Raw genomic sequence first — 26,392 nt, 5'->3', positions numbered from 1 at the left:
GATGACAGCTGGAGTGCAGCGGCACAAGTGATTTGTATAGCACACTCAGAACAGGCAGCTCTTTTCATTGTGCCGCAGATCCACATGGAGAAGTAGGCATGGGATCTGTCTGAAATATTCTTATGGCAATGAGGGTCTGTTGCTGGTTGCCATCTTACTGAATTACCTTATCTCTTGCCAGAATCCAAAATACTTTCCAACTTGCTTTTTAAAACCATTTAAACGATGCCCTGTGTGATCTTCACCTGGGAGACACTGAGCTTGCTTGAATAGGTTGTTGCTGTAACAAGTCATACAGTCAAAAGCCTTCTTCGAAGTTGCCTTTGGAACAAAGGTCTTTGAAGAGGGTGGCACAGTCAGAAGAGGTAGTCGTAGTGGAGTGCAAGTGGCTCTCCAGCCTAAAGGCTGAAAATCCTGAGAGTAGACACGAGCTGGCATTGGGCATTCTTCTTGTGGCAGAGCTAATACGTTGTGAGCCTTGACAGAAAAGGGAGTAGGAGCTGTATGAGCTCAGCTGTAGGCTTTAACACTTCATGCTTTTCTGAAATAACATTCAGAATGTGGAAATCAATGACGATTAGTATATTCTGTGTAATGACTGATGTTTATTCTGAAGGACATTAGAATTAAAATATCTTGAATAACTTGTAGAGTCAGAAGCACTAACTATTAGATTAAACTCTCATGTCATGTTCCAGTCTATAAAAATGAGTAAGCCCTGTGCATTTGCGAAATCATACCATTCTTTCAAACCCAAGGGGGGCTTTTGTCCAGTATGTTATTTACAGTGGTGAAACTTTTCTCTAGTTTCCTTTCAAGTAATTGTTGGACCTTTTAGAATACTATATCCAGAACTTCTCATAGCATGCTTAGTTGCAATACAGGTGGTTACAATGAAAATTTAATGTTGGAAGAAAATATTCTAGCATCAAAATCAGGCTGATTAGAATATCGTGTATTTTTTGCTCATTGCATAAGCCCTTTGTTTTGAGTAGTGGCATGCATACCTTTGAGTCACCTTCTGCAATTATATACATTTTTGTTGAGTTTTGAATGCCGTTTTTTTCAGGTCATGGAAAAACTCCAAAAGATGCTGCTTCTGTTCGAGCTACACATCCTATACCTGCGGCCTGTGGCATATACTATTTTGAAGTTAAAATTGTCAGTAAGGGAAGAGATGGGTAAGCATTGAGTATATTATTAACCATTGCTTGAAATACTGTCTCGCACCATCTTTCTTTCAGTGAACAGATGCCTTTGGTATCAAAACATATTTTCATGTTTTACCACTTTATATAGCTTGATTCCTTATTCTTGAGAAGTTGCAATCTTATATTTGGTTGTTTTAAGAGAGTGGTATTTATGGCAGTATTTGTTGTCCACAAATCAGTGTACACAATAAATACCATAACATCATCTCATTTTTAATTTGAAAAAAAGTTAGGGTTTGAATAATCATAGTTTGACCCTGTCCTTACCTTTAAAGATGTTGTGGTTTTAGCTGTATGGACTTACAGACTTCCATATAATTTTTAGGAAGATTTTAGGATGTGCAGCAGACTAACTTACCTCCTTCAGTGTGGTCTTTTCATGGATGCCATATCAATTTTGAAACAGAAAGTTATTCTTAAGGGTATATGTTTAACAGCAATAAGAATAAAGGGAAATGGTCTGAATAGGTGTCTGGGAATTTGTCACCCTATGGAAAGAAGAGGAGTTGATGAGTAAGAAGCTGATGCTTCCTGAAATCCATCTAACTATGAATCTATTGAAGCACAAGGGATACCATACTTTTAAGTCTACGGAGGCAGATAGAATTTCACCTAGGAAGGTCTTGAAGTGCTAATGAAATCCTTGCTAAACCACCTTAATTCATCTTTCACTGCTTTTGGCAGAATGTCTGCTTTAATCCCAACACACTGATTGTGTTGGCTGTGTGGAACTACCAAAGCAGTAAGTCTTTCCAATCTGCTGTGGTATGCTGTCTGGTTCTACTTCAAGGTTCTAGTCAGGACTGATTGTCCCTGTTTTGAGTACTGTACAAGCATGTTGCAGATGCTTATGTCTTGTTATGAAAATAGATATTGAGAGAAAAGAAAGATTTGGTAGCTCTTTGGATGAAATTCAGTACTTTTGTCTTTTCTTTGTCTTGCTGCAGTTTGTTTCTTTCATTTTCCCAGTGTTCCACAAGCCTTCTGTAAGTCATAAGCAGTATTTAAACTTTTTTGTTTTGCTTACAGTACTGTATAGAGGTATGTTGAAAAGAATAGCCTATCACTGCTGCTGCTTTGTAGGGGCATTTATGAGTTTGTTGTTATTTCTGTTCCCAAAAGTTATCTGTGGTAGATTTCTTTGCTATGAAAAACTTACTTCCATAGCTACTTTTGTCACACTTTGAAGACCTAATTATTTTTAAATTGAAATTATAGACATTAGTGTTTCAAGTAATATTTTGCTATTGATTTTAGAAATGCCTTTTGTGTTGGGTTGTTTTTTTTTTAATTTTAGGAACATTTTGCAAAAATTACCCTGGTGCTGGCAGTTAAGGAGAAGTTCTTACTGTGATTTGCTAGTGATGTTCATCTCTTCTTGAAATAGGTTTCTGCCTGCTTAGTTTGGAAGCTGCCTTTTTTGAAGCAGTGGATTTCAAAAAATGTCCGTGTGTGTATATCATTTTACATAGCTTCTCTAACACTTTACCTTAGATATTTTTGTCCAATTTCTAATTGAGTAGACTAATCAGGGGAATCCTACAAAACAGGAAAACACCTTTGAGTAATTTTTTTCAGGGTTTTGTTGTTTAAATGGTTATTTGTGAGATGTACATAGCTAAGACTTGTGAAGTTGCCTGCTGAGATTGCTTAAAAAATGGAGGGTACGTTTTACAGTTAATGATAATACATACTGCCTTGTCCTTGCTTTATCCTTATGACCTTTTTAGTGTCACTTTATGAAACATTACCTGCATAGTGAGCTGAGATGTTAATTTTTTTCATTGTATAAGATAGTATGGATGCTGGGAAATACTGTGCACAGAACCAAAGCCAAATCTAGCTAGGCTGATAAAGAGCAGGAGTCAACATGTGGAACCTCACTGGGTGTGTGTATCTCTAGACCTTCTTTCCAGATCCAAGAGGTCTTTGATGAGATGCAGGATGAATGTCTTACAGTTCAGTGTTACGCTGCATTCAAACTAATACATTTTCTGTAATAAGTAATCTGGGGAATTTATTGCAGAGAAATAGAAGTAGGACTAGAGAAACCAGTTTGTGTCTGATAGGGTTTATTAGTTGTTTTTCACTGCCTGTTGTGCTTCACCTTGCTTGCCTCAGGTATGTATTTCCTCCTCTCTCTGCCCTTTATGTGGCATCTGGTAATGGGAACAGAGTTCAGGAAGACCATATCTGTAGAAGACCAGCATGTAACTAATAGGTCAATTAGCTGAAATGCCTTACTGTTGCAAAATCATCTGTTCTCAAGGTCTGAGACTAACTGTGGAAGCACTACAGCTGTATCCCATAGTAGCGTTTAAAATAAATCCTAGACTAGCTGGGACAACCCAGATATCTATCTGCAAGCTGAAGTACAGCTTCCAACTTTCATAAATGTCAATTGATACTTTAGTGGTGTTTATTTGGAGTTCCCTTTGGTAGTAGCCTTTACAACTTATATTTATTTTTCTTAATAAACTCAGCTAAAAGTATTTAGTCCATGTACTACTATATAATATGAATAAGTCTAACAGCATTCTTGCTTGTGTCCTCTACTTAGCATGACTTGCCCTAAATCATCAAAAACCTTTACTAAAAACCTACTCCAGATTTATTTTTTGTGCTACTGTAGCACTTGATGGTGCTGCTCCTGGAATCTGATCTTTCATATCTCAGAGTTGCAGGGCAATCACAAAAATTCTTCTTCTCTAAAGAAGCACAGCACTTAGGGCATGGATATGGCATGGCTTCCAGTATGGCTTGTTGTGGCAGTCTGTGAGCAAGAACAGCACTGGTTTTGTCACGCTAATAACCTAGATCATTAAATTCTTTAATGTATTTCAGGGAGGTAACTGTCTTGAAGGTGCATAACGTGTTAATTTTGCAAAGTTCATGACCAGCTTTTTAGTGCGTTATGAACACAGTGAAGAGAGTGTGAAAACAATTTTAGTAGGAATTAAGAACCTGGTATGGAGGTTGGTGCTGCAGAGCAGATGAAGAGTGAAGTTACTTTTTGATACCTCAGTGTGGTGTGATAGGATCAGACAGCAGCTGATGGTAACAGATGAGAAAAAGAGAAGTGAGCATTAAGGTCAGTAAAAGTAATAAGGTTGAAATAGCATTCAAACAGAAACTGTCTTGGTGTTTGTACAGTGTTTGGCACAAGAAGTCCTAAGTTCTATTACAGCTGTATTACACGTATGTGAAATAATTCTTTTAAATCCTTGTTAAAAGTGCTAACAAATTGTCATGTTGCTTCTTAAATATTTTCTGTTGGTCTTTATTTCTTCAATTTTCTTTATTTCGTGTTGTCTTTTGTAGTCTAAGAGCCTCTATTTATTTGTATTCTCCTTTTAAACTCTTTTGCTTTGTTTTGTTTGGTGTCACATGGAACATTGTGGACAGTGATGTGAGTGGAGATGGTAACAGGAAATGAGTAATGGGTGTAAGTATGGGGAACAGTACCAAGGTGTTGATTAGAAAGTATGATAGGAAGGAGAATATTAACTGCAATAGATTATATCTGCATCTCTGTTGAAATGTCCAGTTAATTTAAAAATAAATAAGCACATATATGTTTCGAAAATTCTGGCATAGATTAGGCATCTGAGAGATTTAGTTTTAAATTAAACCATTTTAACCTTTTACTGCAGCCCTCATTTGTAATTGATCAATCAGAGAACCAGAAGTAACATATGTAGTTTTTATTCTGTAATTTCTTAATACAATACTCAAGGGAGTGAGGTATGCACAGTGTTGCCTTTTGCATAGAACTCTAGTTTCATCTAAATTTCTAGAATAGGATCTTAATTAAAGCAAACTACATTGGCAGTCTAGGAATGGGAATGAACAAGGGTGTGCTAAGTCCTGTGAACCTATTCTTGTGATCTGGAGATGTAAGCCCTTGGTCTCTAAATCTGTATAATACTGTACTGTTCCCTCACTTTCCAAAAAAATTGAATAGCCATTTTCTTAGCTAGGTAGGTATATCCAAATGAGACTTTTTCCTGTCTTTCTCTCAGATCTTGGTTTCAGTTTTATCATGCTGCTTTTTATTGAGTTCACTTGTACTAGTCTTTTACATATTTTGGTCATCTGTCTTATGTAAAGCAGTAATGCATCTGCCTTACAGACTCCCAGTTAATATTTTATTTTAGCTACCAGGTAGTGTTTCCCTCTTTTACACAACTAAAGATACTTGCGTGATTCCATCATAGTTCATGTAAACAGAAGTCCAGAAACTTTCTGCTGTTGCTGCTGGTGTCCTTCTTTAATGGTGGAGTCTCATCTATAACCTCTCTCAGCTGAGAATCTGTGAGCTTTGTTGTAAGCTTAGGTCGCACTGTTTGGCATTTCACACTGGCCACGAGCATACTCTGGTTCTGCTTTCCAAGGGGCAGTCTCAAGGGGTATCCACTGGCCTACCTGGCTTTCAGAAGCAAACTACCTTATATTATTTTATGTTATAAACAGCTTATGTGTGTATGACTTACTGAGCAATCATCCATTTCTACATGAATTGTAGAAATTCATGTCTTAGGTTTGTTGGTTTTGTAATTAACATCTTAATTTCCAGTCGGAGTAGTGTTTCTGTAGTGTTTGCAATTCTTAGTGTAAACTGTAGTTTGAAGACTGTAGTGATTTCACTACAAGATGAAGCAGTCTCTGAACACTCATTAAGTTCATGTCCCTTTTCCCAATTTGTGACTGTCAGCTTCATGGTAAACTTGATTGGGTAACCTGTACTGTAAAAGTTGACCTCAAGAATGATTTAGTTTTCATCCAGATTCATTCCCCAGCATGGCTGTTTGTATCACTTCATAAGTAGCTATGGCAGCAAAAGAGAGTGGCAGAAACAAGTATCTGGGCCCAGGAGGATGGGAATGCTACTTTGGTCGTGGCACTAGCTTATGCCCACTTAATTTTAGTTTAAATACAACTTTTTGACTTTTTAAGTCTTTCACCAGAAGAGACTTGTTGTCCGTTTCTTTTCCAAGGAAAATGAACTTGTAGAGAAAATGCTTTTATCCTCACTGTCTTGAATTTCTGTTCATTCTTATTCATTGATTTGTAAATACAATCACTAAGAATGGGCAAATGATAGTAATGCCACTTACTTCTAAACAGTCTTCAGTGCTTTGAGAACAGCTGAGGAAGATGTATGTTTAAAATGCAAAATCATAGAATCATAGAATGGGTGCTATGGGTTAAAGATCATCTCCTTCCAATCCCCCTGCCATGAGACACCTTCCACTGGACCAGGTTGCTCAAAAACCCACCGAACCTGTCCTTGAACATCCACACTTTCTTTTAAAAGAAGAATGAAACCAAGAATTGGAAGTGGTAAGCCATATAGAAGAAACAATGAAAGCTAAGTTTAGAAAGGCTGCATTCTCCGAGCAGATAGCACGCTTCTGCAAGCATGGTTGTTTAGTCTGTGGTGTGGTGGTACTGATGCAGATCTTCACGGGCATGCTTTATAGTGCATGTGCAAGTTCTGCTGAATGTTCTGCACCAAAATGTTAGTACAGCAACTCGTGCAAGTAATCAGTGTGTTTTTGGTAAAACGGTTGTGGTGTGTCTGGTTTTTAACATTGGATGTACAAGCGTGGCATCTGTTGCTTTGGCAGTATCTTGTAGTATGTGTTGTGTGTATGCTGAAGTGGGTGGAGAAGTAAGAGGAAAAACTATCCAGAACAAAAATACCATGAGAATTAAGTCTGAGTTTTCATGACACCTATACCTATGGTTTGCCCGAGATGTTTTGGCATGTATTAGTGATGTTTGTGAAATATAAGTGCTTGGTTGTCTTCTAGAGCATGTATGCATAGCTCTTTAGACAGAATCCGTACTTTTTCTTGGCAAACTGTTTCTGTTACAGTAAGTTGGCCTTTTCTTTAGCATCCGGTATATCCATTTTCTTGTTCACAACAGAAGCATAAACCAATAAACGAAATATAAAACATAGTCAATTGCTGGTTTGTTTGTATTTGTTTTGTACACTGATAATGTAATATGAAAAGTTCATGCAATCTCAAGACCTATTTTTATGGCTTTGATATGTCCTCAGCAGTTATTTGTTACTAGAACAGCCTTTTGTTAAAAGAGTGTGCAAACTTCACTCAGTCTCTATTTACATACAAGTAGGTCTTGCTGCATTATTAGCAGTGTACTTGTGTATAGAATAGAATCTGGTAACATCTGAAATATCTTTCTTTCATTAGTGTCTTAATTTGAATTTTAGCAGCTGCAAGAAGAGATTGGGTCGTGAATCAGCAAGTGTATCTTTTCTTAAACTGTAGCAGTAATTATTTTTTTATCTGACTGTATGAGACCAGACATTTGACAAAAATGAACAGCAACTAAATGTGTAAGAGGATTATTTGAGGTTTGTGTTTAACTGATGAGAAATATTGGAACTGTAGCAAGAGTTTTATTTCTTTATTGGTGTTTGCTAGAAATTAAGATTTCTAATTTAAAAAGACAACAGAATATATTTAATGTCTTGGTCCCTGCTTCTTGTAAAGTCTTTTATGTTATTTCTTTCTTTTGAAGTTCATTCACATAGTGTATAGATGATAACTTTAGTGTAGCCCATGTTTACATTATATTATTTTCTGACAGTATGGTCCCCAAAAAGGCTTTACTGCTAGGGAGAAGTACCACAGGATGAAATGGCGCAACCTCAGAAAGTGAGAGGGTTGTCAATAAATGAGGATCCTTCTAGGAACGTTATAGGAATCATAAGCAAAACATTAGAGGAGTAACAGTTTTGAGCACCATGCAAGATGACTGCCTGATTTATTTTTGGTTTTCCCTCTCTATGAAGAACTGCATCAATCTGAAACCTGGGTTTATCGTGTTCAAAATACTGTTTCCTTGGAAATTTTCCTTAAAATTAAACTTGTTTTCAGTTTGAAATGAAAGACTCAAACTGTCCATGGCATATTTTGAAACATTTAAATAGAGAAAAAATTAACATCTCATTTTTTGTTGTGATTTTACAGACAATAAGGATCTTATATTGGCATATTTCTACAAAATTTTAATGCAGAGTAACTATATTAAAGATGAAATGTGGAAACCTTTTTAGTGTACTGTGTTTCTGACCTTATAGAGTCAGTGAAGACAGTTTAGAAATCTATAAGAGAACATTATTCAAGCCTTTTATGTCTTTGCAAGTCACTTGAGAATGCCCTATAGAAGATCACTGAGTCTTATTGTTACAGACACTGCCGTTTTTTCTAGTTATACTCTTCTCTGAGATACAAACTTGATGGTAAAACAAACTGCATACTGTTGTATACCCAACATTTTTTTTCCAGAGTGTTAATTCTACTTTTCTTAATGGTTAATGCATTCAAAACAGTAGGTTTTTTTCTATTTTTCAGTTGTCCTGTTTATGGATGTAGACATCTTTTAGTGCTTGGGCTTAGGTTCCTTGCAGATATCTTGATAACTTAGGTTTTAACACTGTATGATTAAAGTTGCTTTCTTTAAATGTATAGCATGTAGGGGGTAAGATACCATGTTGATTACTTCAATTACTTCTTCAACACCAAAAGAGTTTATTTTTTAAAGCATCATGTAGCAGTTCCCCAGGTCTTCAGTTGAATATATAGGCGTAATGAAAGTCAGAAGGAATTTGACTCTTTGCATATAGCAGGTTACTAATGAAATCTTGGTAGTAGGGAGGCTTTTATGGTTTTTTCATTATGTAAATTTATGCTCAGTTATTTTACTTGTGTTTATAAATACAACATGGAATATTTTTTTTTTAACTAGAGAAGTGGTTATTTAATACTTAAATTTATCTTTAGCCACTGGTAAGCTTTCTGAGGTACCTGTGATTTGGTATAGTGTTTGAGATTCTGTATTCCTCTTTATGGAATGGGCAAGATATGATATAATTAACTTGAGTTCTGATTATCTTTCATATCGAAAGATCTTCCTTATCTTCAACACAGTGGCTGAAAATTCTACTGGAACAGTTATAAATAAAAATCAGAGTTGTGTATCTTTTATATGAACTACTGAGTTTTTTAATATCTCTTTTATCTTTTAGCAGTCTGCAGTTCTATACTATCTCTTACTGCTATTTTTTCCTTCTATTTGGCTCTATTTTCTTTTACTTCTCACATTTAGTCTATTCCAAGTAGAAACTTTAGGCTCCAGCAAAAATGTGAGTTTTCGACTAGACTCTGTGACTAGAAAGATACTTGAGGTGGAAATACTTATTGTGACCTTGCTCCTTCTTATACATCTCCCAGCAGAGAAGCCTAGGCTTTTCAGTATGCGTTAGAAGAAAAATAATAGGTACCATAGAGGCTGTATTTTTTGACATTTTCTCTTCTACTTTGTGGCAAAAAACTAAATCTTTAGCAAATTTTAAACTCTGTAGTTTTGTAGTATTCTAAAATTTCTGTGTTACTTTTTGTGAAATGTAATCTAGAAGATGTGCCGAGATACTAAAATGGTAATCTATATCTTAATTGAACTGGAACAAAAATAAATATGATTTGAAATGAAAAATCAAGACTCTCTAAGATGCACTTGCTTTCTTGGTCCTTAATACCAATTTGACTGCACTTTAAATTGGTTTCCAGCTATAGTCTCTTATTTCAGTCTCTCATGGGTTGATTTCATGTGTTCCATGAGTGGTTGTTTGTAATTTTTGGAGCTCCTATAAGACTTGAGCACTTTAATGAGTTGATGAGTATCAACCAGTGGGACTGAAATTGCTCAGAGAGAGGGGCTACTTAATAAAATGGGTCCCAGGCCACTTAGTTTGGTTTGCCAGGGAAAATGATCTTCCCACTGCAGCAGCCAGGGATGTTTGTGGGTGGGGAACTGAGGTGGAGGTACAGGCCTCAGGTGCTGAGGGAAGCAGTAAGGGAAGTGGAATGAGAACCACTATTATTCACCCTCACTGGTCTCCCAAACCACTCTGTGTCACGTCCGTTTTTGGAAGGTGCTGCAGGATGGACTGAGTGTGCTGCTTCCAGGTGTTGACACCTCCGTTTCCGAAGGACAACTCTTATGGCCTGACACAGTCTAAGTGGACCTGTTCTTTCTGTCTGTAGCAATCTCTTGGACCAACGCTATTTATGTGACAGGACAGCAAGAAATGTATCGTGACCTGACTGGGAACATTCTGGGCCTGCATTGCACTTGGGCTGCTTGTTATTCTGCCCTGCATTGTTATCATAGACCAAGGGAGGAAAACTTTAATGCATAGCTCTGCCACCATTATTGTCCTGATTCTTTGATGCGTGAAAGGTGAACCTTAAGCAGCAAATGGGAGGACAATTTATGTAATTCCTCCCACTGAAGCAATGACTCTGGACCTCTCCTGTGTCTTCAAAAAACAAACAAAAAGATCTTTTTAAGCTTGTGAAGGTTATAGGTGTGAGGAAGAGGAAAGAAAGTTAGTGGTTTGGTATACGTGCAACTCCTGTTGCTAAATTTTAGAGCATTTAAAGCCCATCTGTCATGGTACTGTTTTCCCCCTTCATTTATAGTGTACTAATCTAGTTGAACATGAGGTTAGCTATCCATCAACTATAACAAATAATAAATTAAGTTAATTAACAAGTCTTTAATTTCACTCACTTCCAAACTAAAAATTGTTGGTATTCCTTTTGCCTTGTGAAACATGTCTGTAGTAAATGTATTAATTATTTGACATGTTTTAATCTAACTTAATACTGAGTTTCTAGTATTAGCAATTGTCCTCGATGAAATGGTGTTAACATTGCAGGTAGGTGTAAGTGAATCCCAGAGAAAAATATATACTGTTGAATTCATCTTCTTACTGAGATGATGTCAGTGCCTAGTGCCTTCTGGTCATTGCCTGTGGGTGAAGAATCCTTGTTCCCAGCTGTATTAAATACAGTGGGTCTGTGTTTACAACTGTTGCTGAATTAAAAAGGAGGGTTGGAAGTTAGGATATCTAAGGGAGAGAAAAAACAGGTGGTACCAAAATGTTGTCTAGTTAATGATGTTCTATTTAGCATTTTACATTTTTGTGTAACCTTAATCTTGTTTCTGTAAGACTGCTGAAACAAAACTTTGATTGAGATGAAGGATGTTTTAATATGACTTGTGCTGAAAGGCATTTTGCAGTTCAGGGAGTTCTTTTAAGTTATCTGAAGTTATTTTTAAAAATAAATGTCCTTTCTTTAATAAGGTCACCTGAACAGGAGAGTGTGCAACAAGAGATTTTCAGTCTTTGCATGAGTATCCTTCATGCATTGAACTCCAGACTATAGTTATAACAATTCTGCTTTTATTATTTAAGACAAAATCAAGGATTTTCCACTTGTTGCTTTCCTTTATAATTGTTTTGTTGAATCTGCTGCTGCAGTGGAGCCTCAGTAATACAATTAGCAATGCAGCAACGACTAATCCTTTTGTTTGTTGCCCTTTGCCTCAGCTCTTCAGTATCTCTAAATGTAATATCTGCTATATATGGTTCTGAGGTTCCATTTCATGATGATGTATTGGAGGGAGAGGAAGATGGTACTATACATTAGAAATTACCAGAGTAGGGCATTTTTATCAAACATAGAAGCAGGTAAGGGAATTTTTGAAGTGGTCCATAGAAAAAGCAGAAGGCCTAGTACACAATTAAGCATATTGCTTCTGAAATTTCCTGCTCAATTTCCATTCTATGTGAAATGTATTTAAAATAGCTGATTAACCTGTATTTCTAAGTGAAATAGTTGCTTAAAAATTGCATTTTATGAGATGGGAATACAGAAGTCATGTTTGTTGACTTAAACTATTCTCAAATTGCCATGGGTGAATATTTTGTTTTCTTACAGTTTATTATTTCATGACAAATTTATGTCACTAATGTGAACTAGTGTCAAAATGCTTTGAATGTTTTGATAAATAGGGCATGTGAGGTGATTTTCAGATGCTTTCTTTAGTTGATCTGTGGGGGCTAGTTTATTGTGGGCAATGAGGGAATAGTGAAAGCCTAGCTTTTCATTTTGCTGTTTCTCTTTTTGTATTCCTGTTGTCTTGGTCATGACATTAGTTTTGCTTAAAGAACAAGCAAATTTGATTTTGCTAACTTCTGATAGTGTTATTGGAGGGGGAGGAAATTCTTCATTTCAACTTTTCAGTATTTGCTACTAAATTGTTAACAATTGTACTGAACACTAACTTCATTAAAACCATCTTTTGTAAAGCTGACTTTTGGACTTTATTGGCCTAGCAATGACTTGTTTAGACTTCAGATTACTGGGTAGCGTAGTAGAAATATTTTCCCCTCTTTGGTTTGCCATCAGTTTGCCAACAGCTAAGTAACATTGCCAGTAAATTTCTAAAGATAGCATTCTGCTCTGCAATACAGGCCTTTAATGTTTTAGTGTGATCTTTTCATCAGTGCTGGGCAAGGATGCATTTTGCTGCTGAAATAATGCACAGTTTTGCATGTATTTTATAAAATTACTCCTTCCAGATTGTCTGCAAAACATCATTTAGGTATGTTGAAGATGATGAAATTGGTATGTGTATTGCTTTACCCCTACTTTCAAAATAAGGCATGGCCTTTGTCTTTCTTTGTTGGTGCTTTAAGTATTATGGCTAATACCAGTATTCTCCATGGATAACCCAGGATGCTGAAAAGAGAAGAAAGTTGTGCTTACCTCCTGCATAGACAGAATCTGTCTGTATTAAACCATATATGCTAGAATTACTTTTCAACTCCTTTGCTGTTATGCCACTATTAAATGACCTCTCAGCAGCTTAACTGGTGTATGATTAGTCAGCACAGTGTTTCTGGGCAATGTCTCACGTACATATGTATTTTGTAAGAGACAGATACATTTCTTTTGTTCTTTCATTTTTAGTTACATGGGAATTGGGCTTTCGGCACAGGGTGTGAACATGAACAGACTACCAGGTATGTTCCAGTTACATTGGTTAACTGTGTTTTTTAAAAATATACTTCACCTTGATGGGAAGGTTTTGGTAAGCAACAGAGTGTAGCATGACATCTCTGTGTTGTATCTGTTATTGGAGTTATGTAACATTTGCAACTAGAAAGTTTAACTTTTACTGTACATTTGCTCCTGTACTACTTCCCTGCTCTTGGTGTTATTTATAACATTATGCAGATACTTTTTAGCAAACAAATACATTTAAAATTTTTTGTCATGTTTCCAGATAAAAACGAAGCTATAGATTTCTATGCTCTGCAATCTGAGTTTCTAGCTATAAAGATGAGCTACTGTGATAAAAACATTTTGACAAACATGGATGAACTCTTCTACTGGCAGTTTCTGTATAGTTACCTTTCCATCCTTAAGTGAGGGTGTGTGGCCTAGTTTTCCGTTTTGACTGTTCCATTGACCTGCATGATCAGGGACAGTCTTGTTAACAATTGTTTGCAGTATCTCTGTAACACTTACAGAAGTTTTGTGTGTGTGTACATGTTGCCTTTTTTTAAATAGATCTTTAAATGTGTAAAAAATACCCACCCTAAAACAAAAACCAACAAACTTTTTTTAAATTGTCAAAGTATAAAATTATGTTGAATTGACCTTAGAGTATCTGCATTGCATTATAACTTTTTAACCCAACTGTTCTCATAAAGCTTCTTACAATGATAGCAGTGTCTCAGTTACACTGCGTGTCCAGCTAAGGGTGATGGATTGTTAGTGGGTGGCATTGTTTATTTTGAGTATGATTTAGGATACACTGCAAATAATTACAGATACTACCAATCAAAGTAACTACAATAATTTGGGATCTTTAATTTACTGAGAGATGCTTAATGTCGTACTAGCTGAAGCTACTGATTGTACAGGTTAAGGGTCTAAGTGTGGAAAATACTTTCAAATTAACCTGTTAGGCAGCAACTTGACTGAAAAAGCTCAGTATTGAATTGCAAAGAGTGTAGACAGGTATTTTTAAATGATCACAGACTAAAATTGCTTGCTGTGAATTTCATTGAGTACTGTAATAGTCTGAAGCTTCTTAGAGGTGCTGCAGCTTCTTCACCACTAAAATCAGCACCGTATTTGCATACTTAATGATTTGTTCCTGACTGTGACTTTGACCTGTATTGATAATCTTTTTCCTTTTCATTTAATTTATTTTAATTTTTAGGGGCAGCAAAGATAGTGGCACTTTAGTCTGGAGATTCTGCTATTATACAGAGGCTGCTTGCTACTGAATAGTCATTGAGAATGATCAGGAGTAGAAATGTGCTTCCCCAGAGACGCGTGTTTGGGGTTTAGCCAGGAAGAATCTGATTATGACATATGGTAGCAATAGTTTTGCAAAATGAAAGGGAGAACAGGAGAATCTTCACTGCTTTGCTGGGACATGTCAGATCTGTATATAGCTTTTCAAATTTCAGCATTGTAGCTGATTATATTTTTGGTGTTGGTAATTTTGTATGTTCATTTAAAGAGAAAAATGTGTTATCTGAATTTGCATTATCTGTTATGTACTACAAACAGAATTACTTGTTCAGCCATTTTGATAAAAGAAGTTGTCATTTTTTAAATTGTACAGATTTCTTAGATAAGAAATCTTAGAAAGTAGGAAGCTGAACATATTAATTAACCATATGAACCTGGTTAGACTATACCAGCTTTGTGTAGTCTTTAATTTATTAACTAATAAAGGAAGCGAATAAATTGCAAATGCTTTTGTTCTCTAGGTTGGGATAAACATTCATATGGTTACCATGGAGATGATGGACATTCATTCTGTTCCTCTGGAACTGGACAACCCTACGGCCCAACGTTTACTACGGGCGATGTCATTGGTTGCTGTGTCAACCTTATCAATAACACCTGCTTCTACACAAAGAACGGACACAGCTTGGGTATGGAGAAACATTGCCATTAATGATAACAGTATGTCTTCAAGTCTGTAAATATGAAACTCTCTTCATGCCAGGAGCAGTGTTTGAGTTGTTCTTTTGATAGTTTGATCATCAATGAAGTAATAAAAGAATTGGGAAGAATAATTTCTTGTGTGCCACTTGCACTAACATTCCTTGTGCATTTGGGAGGATTTATTCATATAACATCTCATTCTACAGGATCTGCGTTAATGAACTCCACTACTAAATCTACAAATAAAACTTGATGTTTATAAGATAATAGATAGTAAGGGAGGTGGAAATAGCTAAAATTGATTTCTGCTGTACGGGGGACACCTAGCCTTCACTAAAACCTTACATTGGATGGGTGTTATTTTGAGCATATGTTGGAGAACAGTGTCTTTTGGATTCCCTGTCTGGAGCCATTCATAGTTGGGCTAAAGCCATAAATTATACAAGTTTGCTAAAATTAAGTCCATTAAATTCTTGTGGTAAATTGTAGTATTAAGCAACACTGCAAGATAATTTCGAGTTTGGAGATATCAGGAGTGGGTAGAGTTAAAAATTTTGGTGGAATATCTATTTCAGTTCCTTAATGCAGTTTAATGAGCAAAGATACAATGTAAAACTAAAAAGAAAAACATTGCCTTCCAGCATTTAGGGGAGGGGAGGGGCTTGGGAAGAAATCTTGAAATTGTGCTGAGCAGAACAGGAATTTCGAAGGGATAAAGCCCAAAGAAGAATAAGGCTTTTGTCATGGGTAGAAATGTGATAAGGAAAAGAGAGGGTAGCTTGAAATGAAATAAGAAGTTATTGAGACAGGTATTCTTGAAGTTGCTGTTCTGTTTTCTCACATTGGCAAACATGAAGAAGGTTTGGAAAGTAGTAAGGGAAAGGACACAGTTTAAATTATTTTCCTAGTCTGTCTGAACAAGACTGCCAGTTTGTTTGCCCTGAGCAAACACATCTGACTTGGAAGTTTTCCTGCCCCTACTCAGAGCAGGGCTTAGGTGTCTTCTGAGGTCAGTTCCAAGTAATCACTTCTGGGATTCTATTTTATCGTGATTTAATGTTCCTTCTAAATTGAATGAGTCTGTATACCTGGACTCACTATCTTGACACCTAGGGCAGTAGGTGACACCTAGGGCACTTGAACCATGCGCTGTGGAGTTGTTTCATTTGACCCTGTTGCAGGTTATGTCCAAATGGAAGATAATGGGCTCGTGTTTGCCTTAATCTTTAGCTGAGTTAAACAGAGAAAGGTCATCTTACTTATTCCGTTTTTGAAACTAGCAACGGTGTGCCTGCAGGTAGGTTGGATCAGTTGATCAACTAAAGAGACACTAGTTTTCGTGACTACCCTTATGGTCACATTCATGAAAGAGCTAAAAGGGAAGAGCAGAACCCTCTTTTTCAGTGACAGACTTAAAGCAGACTGGATTAGGCCAACTGTGAAACAACACTGCAAGTGATTACAATCTGTTTTTAAAGGAGAACAGAATGGCATAGGTGAGGAGAGGCTAATAAAATGTCATCTGTCATAGACAGAGTCTGACAAACACTTCATGGATTTCAGAAGGAAAACTGACAGCTTTTCTGCTGTTGTGGGCTTTGCTGGCTTGAATTTCTGACAGAGGAAAATTGATTCTGTGTTGAGTGGAAAAAGAAATCAGAAATTTTGGCTGTCTTGCAAAGATGTTGCTGCTGCTAGTTGTCCAGAATTCTTATATGATTGTGACTTGGAGGACATTTATGTTTTTTCTCTGGGCCACAGATGCTCTCTGAAGTATAGGAAATCTCTTGCTTGGCCTAGGATATGATAAAAAAAGGGCTAAGCAATTTTCATGCAAGTTTGAAATCCTGGGTTGAAAAAAAAAACCACAAAACCAACCCCCCCCCAAGCCCCCAATACCTACGTATCACTCAGTTGTCATTCATCTGTCATGCCTACAGCCATGACTATTTTGGAAAAGAGCAGGTTGGATGTTAAAATGTGCCAAACAGAGAAAGTAGTAATAGCTTAGGAAAAGTTAGGATGAGAACAGGTAATAAATAAAATAATAGCTTTGAGATGTGATGGAAGGAAAGAGATTGATTCTGTATGTCAGCTTTTTGTCTCAAAGATGTGAGTAAGGAATCTAGATGCTCCTGAGATTTGAAATCTTGGTGAAGAATGGAGATTGAAAACAGGGGTGTAATTTAGAACAAAAGATAAAAAGCTTTGTTTTCATCCTAAATTTGAAAAGGCAGTGATACAAAATAAATAAGAGTTTGAAGGGATAAGTGGATTGGAATAATTATGTATTTGTTAAAAAAAAATAAATTAAGAAATACTTGCGACAATGAAGGAAATTATGAAATACTGTTATTTGGCTGTCAGAAGGTGATTCCTGATATTTAGTTTTTAACTGAAAGCTTCCCAGCCCCCAAAATTGACTGAAATTCTTGAGGTGTATAGAGGTCAGATGTTTCTCTAATCCTGAGACAGCAAAATCACTCCCTTGGTTTTACGGGTAGATGGATGCTTGTAATTATGTAACAACATATTAAGCTCTTCTGTTTGAAAACAAAAACCTGCTGGCATGGATTAGAGTGGAACGTTTACCAGGCTGATTTGGAGTATTGTAGGCATGTGCCTTGTGTAAAGATCTTGAGTACTTATGAAGAACAGTGAGAGCAATCAAGAAGAGACACCATTAAATTTTGATGTTGCAGCATCAAGACATGCAAGTGAAGAAGTATCTTCATATATTCTTACATTTCTTCTTATGTTTAATACGTAGCTAGAATTTTCATACTTTCTAATCTGCATATGTATATGATGTTTTTTAATTCTTACGCCCTATTTTGGAAAAATTAAGGGCAGATTGAGTATTTTTGAATGACAATTTCTTTTTGTCCTTTATTACTTAAAAACATGAGTTGTACCTAAGCATCATGGATTTCACCATACTTAATTTTTATTTCTGAGATGATTTGGGTGAGTTTTCTGAACATATAATAAGAAAATGAGGCTAAAATCCAGACACATGGAAATTAATCTTAATTTTCTCTTCATTACAGGCATCGCTTTCACAGATTTACCGGTAAGATAAGTGCATTTTCAAACAGTTTTCCTTTGTACCATAAAGTGATGTTTCAGATCAAACTGGCATTTACCTTATGCTTCTTGGAAATACAGTGATAATTTTCTTAACCAATTTAATATCAGATATTTCTCTTCATCACTTCAGTGGTGATTTGTTAATTGAAGCAGAAAGTTTTTTTTGTTTTACACCAATACTTTACGAGGGGTTTTCCTTTTCAGGTTTTTAACAAGCAGTTCTAATGGAAGTTTTAGGAGAAAATGATACATACAACTAGTTATTACATACTTTGACACGTTCAAGCCTTACATACAAAGTCAAAGCTATATTAAACACCAACACAGTGCATGGCTGTTTGAGATGTGGTTACTGTAATTCATGCTTGATGCCTGATTTTCAAAAATCTTTGCTTCACAAGATCAGACATAGCAAATTAATTTTTTTAAAGAAAGCTACATATATCTGAAGTCTTGTAGCTTTTGAGTCAATTAAATTGTGCTTTCCTTGAAATTGGTATGTGTTCCCTATGCTACTGGTACAGGCACAATACTGCTCTTACTTTGTTTTATTTTTCTCATTCACTTCATTTCTGATTTAATCTGGTTAAGGTGCAATGTGTGATGCACATACTGGCCAGCTACTCCATTTGCTGTGGCCTTGGGAGGCAAGGACAAATATTAAAGAAAAATGAAGTCAGTAACCCAAGGAACCTCTTAGTCCTGCCACAAGGTTGAATGTTTTATGCAGGAAGCCACTGCCACTATCCTGGATCTTTGGGATGCTAGCAGGGCTCCTTGCTACCGTATGGTGCCAGCCCAGCAAAACTGACACTACAATCTGAAGTATGAAACTGGACCCCTCCTCATTAGAATTGATTGGTTTTGTCTCGTTAAAAGATTTCAGATTTCTACTTTGTTGATTAGACTAGACTAGGTAACACTATGAGCAATGTTTATTAAAAAAAGAGAGGTGTATGTGTGAAAATAGAGGCAAGATTGGCTTGGGCATGGTTTGAAAATAGAGTATTTTTCTTTCATTTCACATGCATGTTGATAGCTTCTTACTGATAGCTATAATTTATTTAGCATATAGCTTTGTAGATCAGCATACCATTATACTGTTCCACCATTGTCTGCATTAGAAATATCATGTAGGTGTATTTATAAATAACTTTTAAAAAAAATTTTAAAAAATCCCCCCCAAAAGACCCCAACAACAAAACCCCATTCACCCAATTGATTGCATTGCCACTGCTGAGATGTTCATTGCATTTAAGAAAAATTACCTTTATCTCAACAGGCAGATTTTACTTTTCTCATATTTGGCATATTTCAAATTTGGATGGAGACCTAATCTCTAAGCAGAAAATGAAACTGAGACAACAATAAATGCTTTAAAGTCTCTTTCTAGATACAAGTCCAGGAATTCACGAGAACTTCAATGCACTGTTACAGTTCTTTTTAGGTGCTACACTTGGACTTTGGGGCTATTGAGTTTTCTGTCCTGTCAGTTCTTACCACTAAAATTCAGCGATGTTTTAACTATTTCACCCCCAAAGGAAAATGGCCCACTTTGTAAGTTTAATTTTTGTTCTCTTTTTAAAAGAAAAAAACTGGTCTTTAAAAATCATCCAAAAATTGTTATTTAATATTTTGTAAAATTAAACCCAAAAGTCGTAAACTTTAGCACAGTTTAAAATGTGAATTTTCAGATTAGAACAATCAGTCTTTCTTCTTTCAAACTAAAAAAAATTATGATCACTGGGAATAAAATTAATCAGTCATTGTATTGCTGTATTGGCAGAAGCTTTTGCTGCTGGACTGATGGTCCAGAGGTATTTTGTTATTCACACTACTAGTAGCGGTGGGGGTATTATTACAGAGATGAAAAAAAAACCAGAAAGTGGGGAATTCAGAATAAGAGGAAAAAAACTAACTAAAAATTTTTTTGCAGCCAAACTTGTACCCTACAGTAGGGCTTCAAACACCAGGAGAGGTTGTGGATGCTAATTTTGGACAACACCCATTTGTATTTGATATTGAAGACTATATGCGAGAATGGAGAACCAAAATTCAAGCACAAATTGACAGATTTCCAATAGGAGATCGGGAAGGAGAGTGGCAAACAATGATTCAGAAGTAAGACTTTGGATATTGTTCATTTAAAAAACAAGTTACTTGAATGATTTCAGAGACTCTTTAAACATTCCGTCTATTGTCTTGTGCAAAAAATGATAGATAGTATTAAAAATTAGTACAAATAGTTTTGTTAACAGGTTTGATGAGTATAAAATGGAGCATGAATAGATTTTGTGGAAGAGTTGTCTGTGTTGTTAATTTGGAATTTATAACTGTGAGTGTAAGGCTTCTATTCTAATATGACCTATCTAATGTGGATTGGGGAGTTTAGCAAAGTTGCTGTGGTTATATTGGGTGGGTTTAATGCCCAAAGTTTCCCTTTGTGTTCTCAGCCTTTCGCATGCCAGGTTAAGTTGTGCCTAATTATGTTTCTTGGAGAAAATGGGGGTTGTGACTTTGCATCTTTTTATTTTTTCAGTGTAAACAAAAACTTATTGTGAAGAAATTTCCCTTCAGTGTATCTAATGAGCAAAAAAAGAAACTTAATTAACAATTAATATTTGAATTGACCCTCCTTTTGGGTGATGAATAATTTTTGTTAAAATTCATCATAATAAAGTTATACATTGATTTTTCTGTACAGTTTTGAAGAAGATACTGGTTCTTAAGTGAATTACTTTTGTCTGACTTGCACAGAAATCTCTGAATTTCAAGTAGAATTCTTTAATTATATCACTTTTTTCAGAGAAGATTTTTTTACATTCAGAAGTTCTTGGTTTCTTACCTGTATGTATTTCTGGATTTTGTTTATTTTTAGAATGGTATCATCTTACTTAGTTCACCATGGATACTGTGCAACAGCAGAGGCATTCGCCAGATCCACAGACCAGACTGTGCTAGAAGAATTAGCTTCCATTAAGAATAGACAAAGTAAGGCTGGAAAGCATGTTGCATCCCTTTTTTCCTCGCTTAAAAATTACATGAAACTTTCTCATAAGCACCATTGTAGAATTTCCTTGCAGCACTACTCCATAGTACAGTTCTTTGCTGTCATATAAAGTTACACAGGTATGAACAGCTGGTTACAAAAAATTTGTTCAGTAACGCTTTGGAAGGTGTTTGGTGTAGCAGAATGTGGTAAAGTACATTGTTGTCTTTTTCTCTTGAATGAAAAATGTGATCTGTCTTAAACAAATGTGTGTAATGTCTCTAAATGAGTGTTTGTGAGAGCTAACGGTCAGTCACAAACAGGAGTATAAAACTCAATCTTGACAAACATTTAGATTTTTATCTTAACTGTGAAAAGAGATTGAGTTTAGAGAATGCTTTATTAGTTAAACTTGAGTTTTCCTGTTTACAGATGTGAGGGGGAAGAGGACAAGGAGATCTAACAGCAGTTGAGTTCTAACTTGCCATGGCAGGGCTCTTGGGCAGCCCGATTAAACAGTGCCTTCCTCATCCATTTAAATCTCTCCTCTATGAACATAAGCAGTTGTGTTACTGCATGACATACCACATGGGGAAACTACTCTGGTTGTAAAATATCCCATTTGTTGGGCCGTTTTTCATTTGGATGAGTTTCTCTGTCAGTGGATAGAATGGTGAGACTGTTTGCAACTTGTGCTAAGTTACAGCCACAGAAGTATCCACTAAAGCAGGGACTGTTGTGAAAAGCTTTACTCAACTGTAACCTGACTGGAAGTATGTGTTGTAGGTGAGAGAGACTAAATTTTTGTTTTTCTCAGTCAAAACTGAACCTGTGGGAGTGGGATGCAATTTGGATGTTTTTGAGTGACAATAGTTTGGTATGTGCTTATTTATAAAGTTGTGAAAATGAGAAGTAAATTGTAGAGAGTGTCTGTAGTCTTATTCTAGCTCTAAATGCACAATCTGACTACAAAGCAGTTAGATGCTGGCAATAAATATACTGAGTTCTCATTTAGATATATGTAGGTGGAGTGCAGTTCTTAAATTTTCCTTTTGAACGTTTTAAGGAAGCATGATCTTTCTTTACACTATTTTTTTCTAAGAGAAAAAAAAAATCTTGTTGATTGATGGTTGCAGTGTCTTTTAATCATTAATGTACGTGTATTAATCCATAAGCTGTCCATTTAACTGATGTTGGTTTTGGTGAACAGAAATTCAGAAATTGGTTTTGGCAGGATGAATGGAGAACCCATTGAAACAACATAACAGCTGTATCCAAGTTTACTAGAAAAAAATCCTAATCTCTTATTTGTTTTTTGGTGAACAGGAATTCAGAAATTGGTTTTAGCAGGAAGAATGGGAGAAGCCATTGAAACAACACAACAGTTGTATCCAAGTTTACTAGAAAGAAATCCTAATCTCTTATTTGCATTAAAGTGAGTCTTCAAATTATACAGATGTGTGTTTATAGATGGCACAGTACCTTCTGAGTCAAGACAGTTACTCATTTAAAGCTTTCACAGAAATTTAAACAAAGTTAAGCAGCGCTTTTTAGAAAATGTGTATATTTCACTTTTTTATGCTCTTCTTATTTGCTACATGTTTAACTAGGTTTTGTCATCAAGCTCCTGGTTTGCAGCATAATTCACATCTCCCTGTAGACCTGTTCTATAGAACTAAGTTTTGTAGTTTTTTAAATCAATTTTAATTCATTTGGGTGTCAAGTAAAACTTAAAATGAAAAGTGATACAGTATCACATTCAAGAAGATTAAGAATCCTGTTGGCATACATTAGTCTGTTCCTCCAAAGGGGTGACTGACTTTAAAGATCAGTTTAAATGAGGTGTTTCATTCCATGTCACTTTACTAGAAACCTCTGGCTAAAACTGTGGAAATTCCATAATCCCAAAGAGTTCTCTTGGCTTCCCAGGCACACGATAGTTACCTTCATTCTGGCATTTTTACTTGCCAGCTGGGCTGTTCCTCCAGAATTTTGTATCACATTGCAGTGTTTGAATGTCGAAAAAATCTGTTATCTCCTGTAAGAACAAAGCACTTTAGTTTTATGTTCAGTTAAGTAACTTGGAATGTGTTTGAAGTCTGTCATGCTCAAGTGCTGAACAGAATTCACGTGATATAGTACTCCAGACTTATCACAGAATTCACAAAATGTGAACATTTTGATGAAACACTTCACTTGATAACGTCAGTTGTATGTTACCTTTTTCTCAATCTGTTGTTCTAAATTTTTAAATTTGGTCGTTCAATTTTGTTATTGAAGCATAAAGCCGTAGTTCTGAGCTTTCTTAAAGTCCATACTAAAACCTTCTTATCTAAAATGCAATTGACAAAGAGCAACAGCCTCTAAAGGGAAGGTTTGTATACGAGCTTGTTTTTCAAACTGTTTTCTAGTGCAAATGTTTAATGTTAAGAGTTATTACCCTTTGCTATTTCAGACAGTCAAACTATATTCTCATTTACTTTGAGAGAAATGACAGACAACAACATACCAACGTATCTTTCTCAAGAAATAACCTCGCCCCTGCCAATAAAACAAAACAGTTAAGAAAATATAGTTTAATTCTCTAAACCTTGACGATTTGCTGACAAAGTCTGTCCTTGAAGGATAATATTCCTGTTCTCCTCCCTCACAAATTTGCAATTGCTTATTTTTGGTGGAATACTCCAAAGCTCATTGACGATTGGGTTACTGACATCCAGCATTTTGTTGAGTCAGTCTTGTTCTGTACTTAACACTAAAATGAAATCATTGCTATCATTGGTAATTTGAAATGTGTAAATTGTTTTATTAGCTTAACTTTCTGCCTTTTGTTTAGGGTGCGCCAGTTTATAGAGATGGTGAATGGTACGGACAGTGAAGTGCGGTGTTTGGGAGGCCACAGTCCAAAATCTCAAGATAGTTACCCTGTTAGCCCACGATCATTCAGTAGTCCTAGCATGAGTCCCAGCCATGGAATGAATATTCACAATTTGGCAACAGGCAAAGGGAGCAGCACACACTTTACTGGTAAGTTGACGTGGAGGATGTACCACATAGATTTGGAAATACCACACCTGTTTGTTTTACTTAAGATTTTATACTGAATGCTTTGTATAACAGTATAATTTTAGTGATTAAAATATGTGATTTTCAGTCACTGGGCAAAGTGAAGGTTTCATCATATGTTTTTTGCATGTGCTGTTGTTTTTACTATGGGTTTGCAAAGCAGGTTGTCACCAATTTCTAAGAAAGGCTTCTCTCTGGGAGATGAAAGGTTCTGATAAAAAATTTCTGTTTTCCTTTTGATGATAATTTATGGCTTAGGCAGGGTGGTTTAAATCCAGTAAGTGGTGTATATGAGACCTTTCCTATGGTGTTGATGGAGAATTGGGAACATCTGCGCTTATGTAGGAAACACTGAAAGCTCGGTGGTGGAGTAGGGAAAAGACTTTCTGCTGGCAGCCACATTTCAGCCTGAACAATTGAAACAGTTCTCTGAGTATTTAGGTAATCGGAATCTTCAGTGGGAAGCCATGAATGTTTGAGGCTGCCAGTGAGGAGATCCTTGTGCCTTCCAGAGCACCACTACAGAGAAGAAGTTGAGCATGTTAAAATAGTACGTGAACGTGTCATCCTTGAAGACAAGACTTAAGATAGCAGAGACCATCCGCTTTCACTTCTGTTTACTTTCGAAATCCATACTGGAGCTGATTGGGTGTGCTTTATTTAACTTACTTTTCTCTCTCTGGGATGGAACGGGAAGCCAGTGTAGCCTGGCCACCAGAATAACTGCTGCCCTTGGAAGGGACAGCAACTTCACTCTTCTTCCCTCTGTGTCAAGGGAATGCCATCACATGTGTCAGTGGAGATCCACTCAGATTTTCTCGTTGTTCTTCAGGTGGTTATTTGGATGTATTGTAGAAAGGAGGTTGTAGCCAGGTGGGGGTTGGTCTCTTTTCCCAGGCAGCTCTCAGTAAGACAAGAGGGCATGGTCTTAAGCTCTGCCAGGGGAGGTTTATGTTAGATACTAGGAAGAAATTCTTTACAGAGAGGGTAACCAGGCATTGGAATGGGCTGCTCAGGGAAGTGGTGGATTCTCCATCCCGAAGATGAGACTGGATGTGGCACTTAGTGCCATGGTCTAGTAGCCACAGTGGTAGTGGATCAAGGGTTGGACTCGATGATCTCAGAGGTCCTTTCCAACCTGGTTGATTCTATGATTCTATGAAAGTACTTCTAAGTTTTCTAATTTTGAAAATAGAGGCACCCCTTAATAAGCAAGTTGATGAATGTATTATTAGAATTGAGGTTTGGGATTTCCTAAATGGTAGCAGCTGTTTTCTTAATAATAAGCCCTTTCTGTGACTTGCTTCTGTATTAGAAGATACTAGGGAGCTCCTGGTTCAATATTTGCTTCAATTAATAGTTTTTTATCTTATTTTGCAAGGGTCAGAAGAGATTTTAACCAGATATTGTTATTTCACAGCATCGTCTAATTTTATTTAGTAAAGCACAATATTAACAGTAAAATGTTACGTGGTGAAGGAGGGAGGTTGTATAGCAACATGCAAGATATTCAGCATCAAATTCTACTGCACATTTATCAAAAGAATTCTGTGATTACAATTAGTAAGGTGCATGTTTGCTTCCATTCATGATGACTACAGTGACCTAGAAAAGATTTTTGGATCTTTCAGAAACAATGCATCAGTTCTAAAAGAAGTTATTCTGTTTTGGTGCAGTTTTCTACTTTACTGGTGTATTAGTACAACTGAAAAACATTCTCATGTCTATGTTCGTAATTGTTATATATAATAATATTAATAATATGTAATGTATATATATATATATATAATATGTTATATATAATAATGCTTAACTTCTGCACTGTAGAAAATTTAAAGGTTCCTGAAACATGGAGGCAAAGTATTTGGGTTAGTTTAGCAAATCTAGCGTTTACTGACCAGGAACAATTATGCTCTACTTATTTCACTATTATAAATTGGTACTTACAAATAAGTTTGTAGATGGTTATAATTGTTAAAACTTTCTTTCAGGGTTTGAAAGTAGTTGCAGTAATGGAGTAATATCAAATAAAGCACATCAGTCTTACTGTCACAGTAAACACACGACCACCAGCTTGAATGTACCAGAGCTAAACAACATAAATGTATCAAGATCACAGCAGGTTAACAGCTATTCCAGGTGAATAAACTTCAGATGCTTCTAACTTATATTAA

General features: G+C 36.1%; 1 protein-coding gene across 2 annotated transcripts in view; it reads left to right on the top strand.

Moving 5' to 3' along the window:
* Positions 1-26,392, top strand: part of RANBP9 (RAN binding protein 9) — a 36,587-nt gene that overhangs the window by 3,994 nt on the left and 6,201 nt on the right. For both annotated transcript variants that reach the window (XM_029961702.1, XM_029961701.1), the window contains exons 2-10: positions 1,070-1,181; positions 13,073-13,125; positions 14,893-15,060; positions 18,124-18,146; positions 20,100-20,284; positions 21,042-21,154; positions 22,479-22,587; positions 23,989-24,179; positions 26,210-26,357. In XM_029961702.1, coding sequence (XP_029817562.1) covers positions 1,070-1,181; positions 13,073-13,125; positions 14,893-15,060; positions 18,124-18,146; positions 20,100-20,284; positions 21,042-21,154; positions 22,479-22,587; positions 23,989-24,179; positions 26,210-26,357 — 1,102 coding nt within the window. The remainder of the gene's footprint in view (positions 1-1,069; positions 1,182-13,072; positions 13,126-14,892; positions 15,061-18,123; positions 18,147-20,099; positions 20,285-21,041; positions 21,155-22,478; positions 22,588-23,988; positions 24,180-26,209; positions 26,358-26,392) is intronic.

Source organism: Manacus vitellinus, unplaced genomic scaffold (genome assembly GCF_001715985.3).
Source record: "Manacus vitellinus isolate BGI_N305 unplaced genomic scaffold, ASM171598v3 scaffold_39_pilon, whole genome shotgun sequence".
Taxonomy (NCBI): domain Eukaryota; kingdom Metazoa; phylum Chordata; class Aves; order Passeriformes; family Pipridae; genus Manacus; species Manacus vitellinus.
The sequence above is the reverse complement of the archived record's forward strand: the minus strand, read 5'-3'. Positions and strand labels throughout refer to the sequence as shown.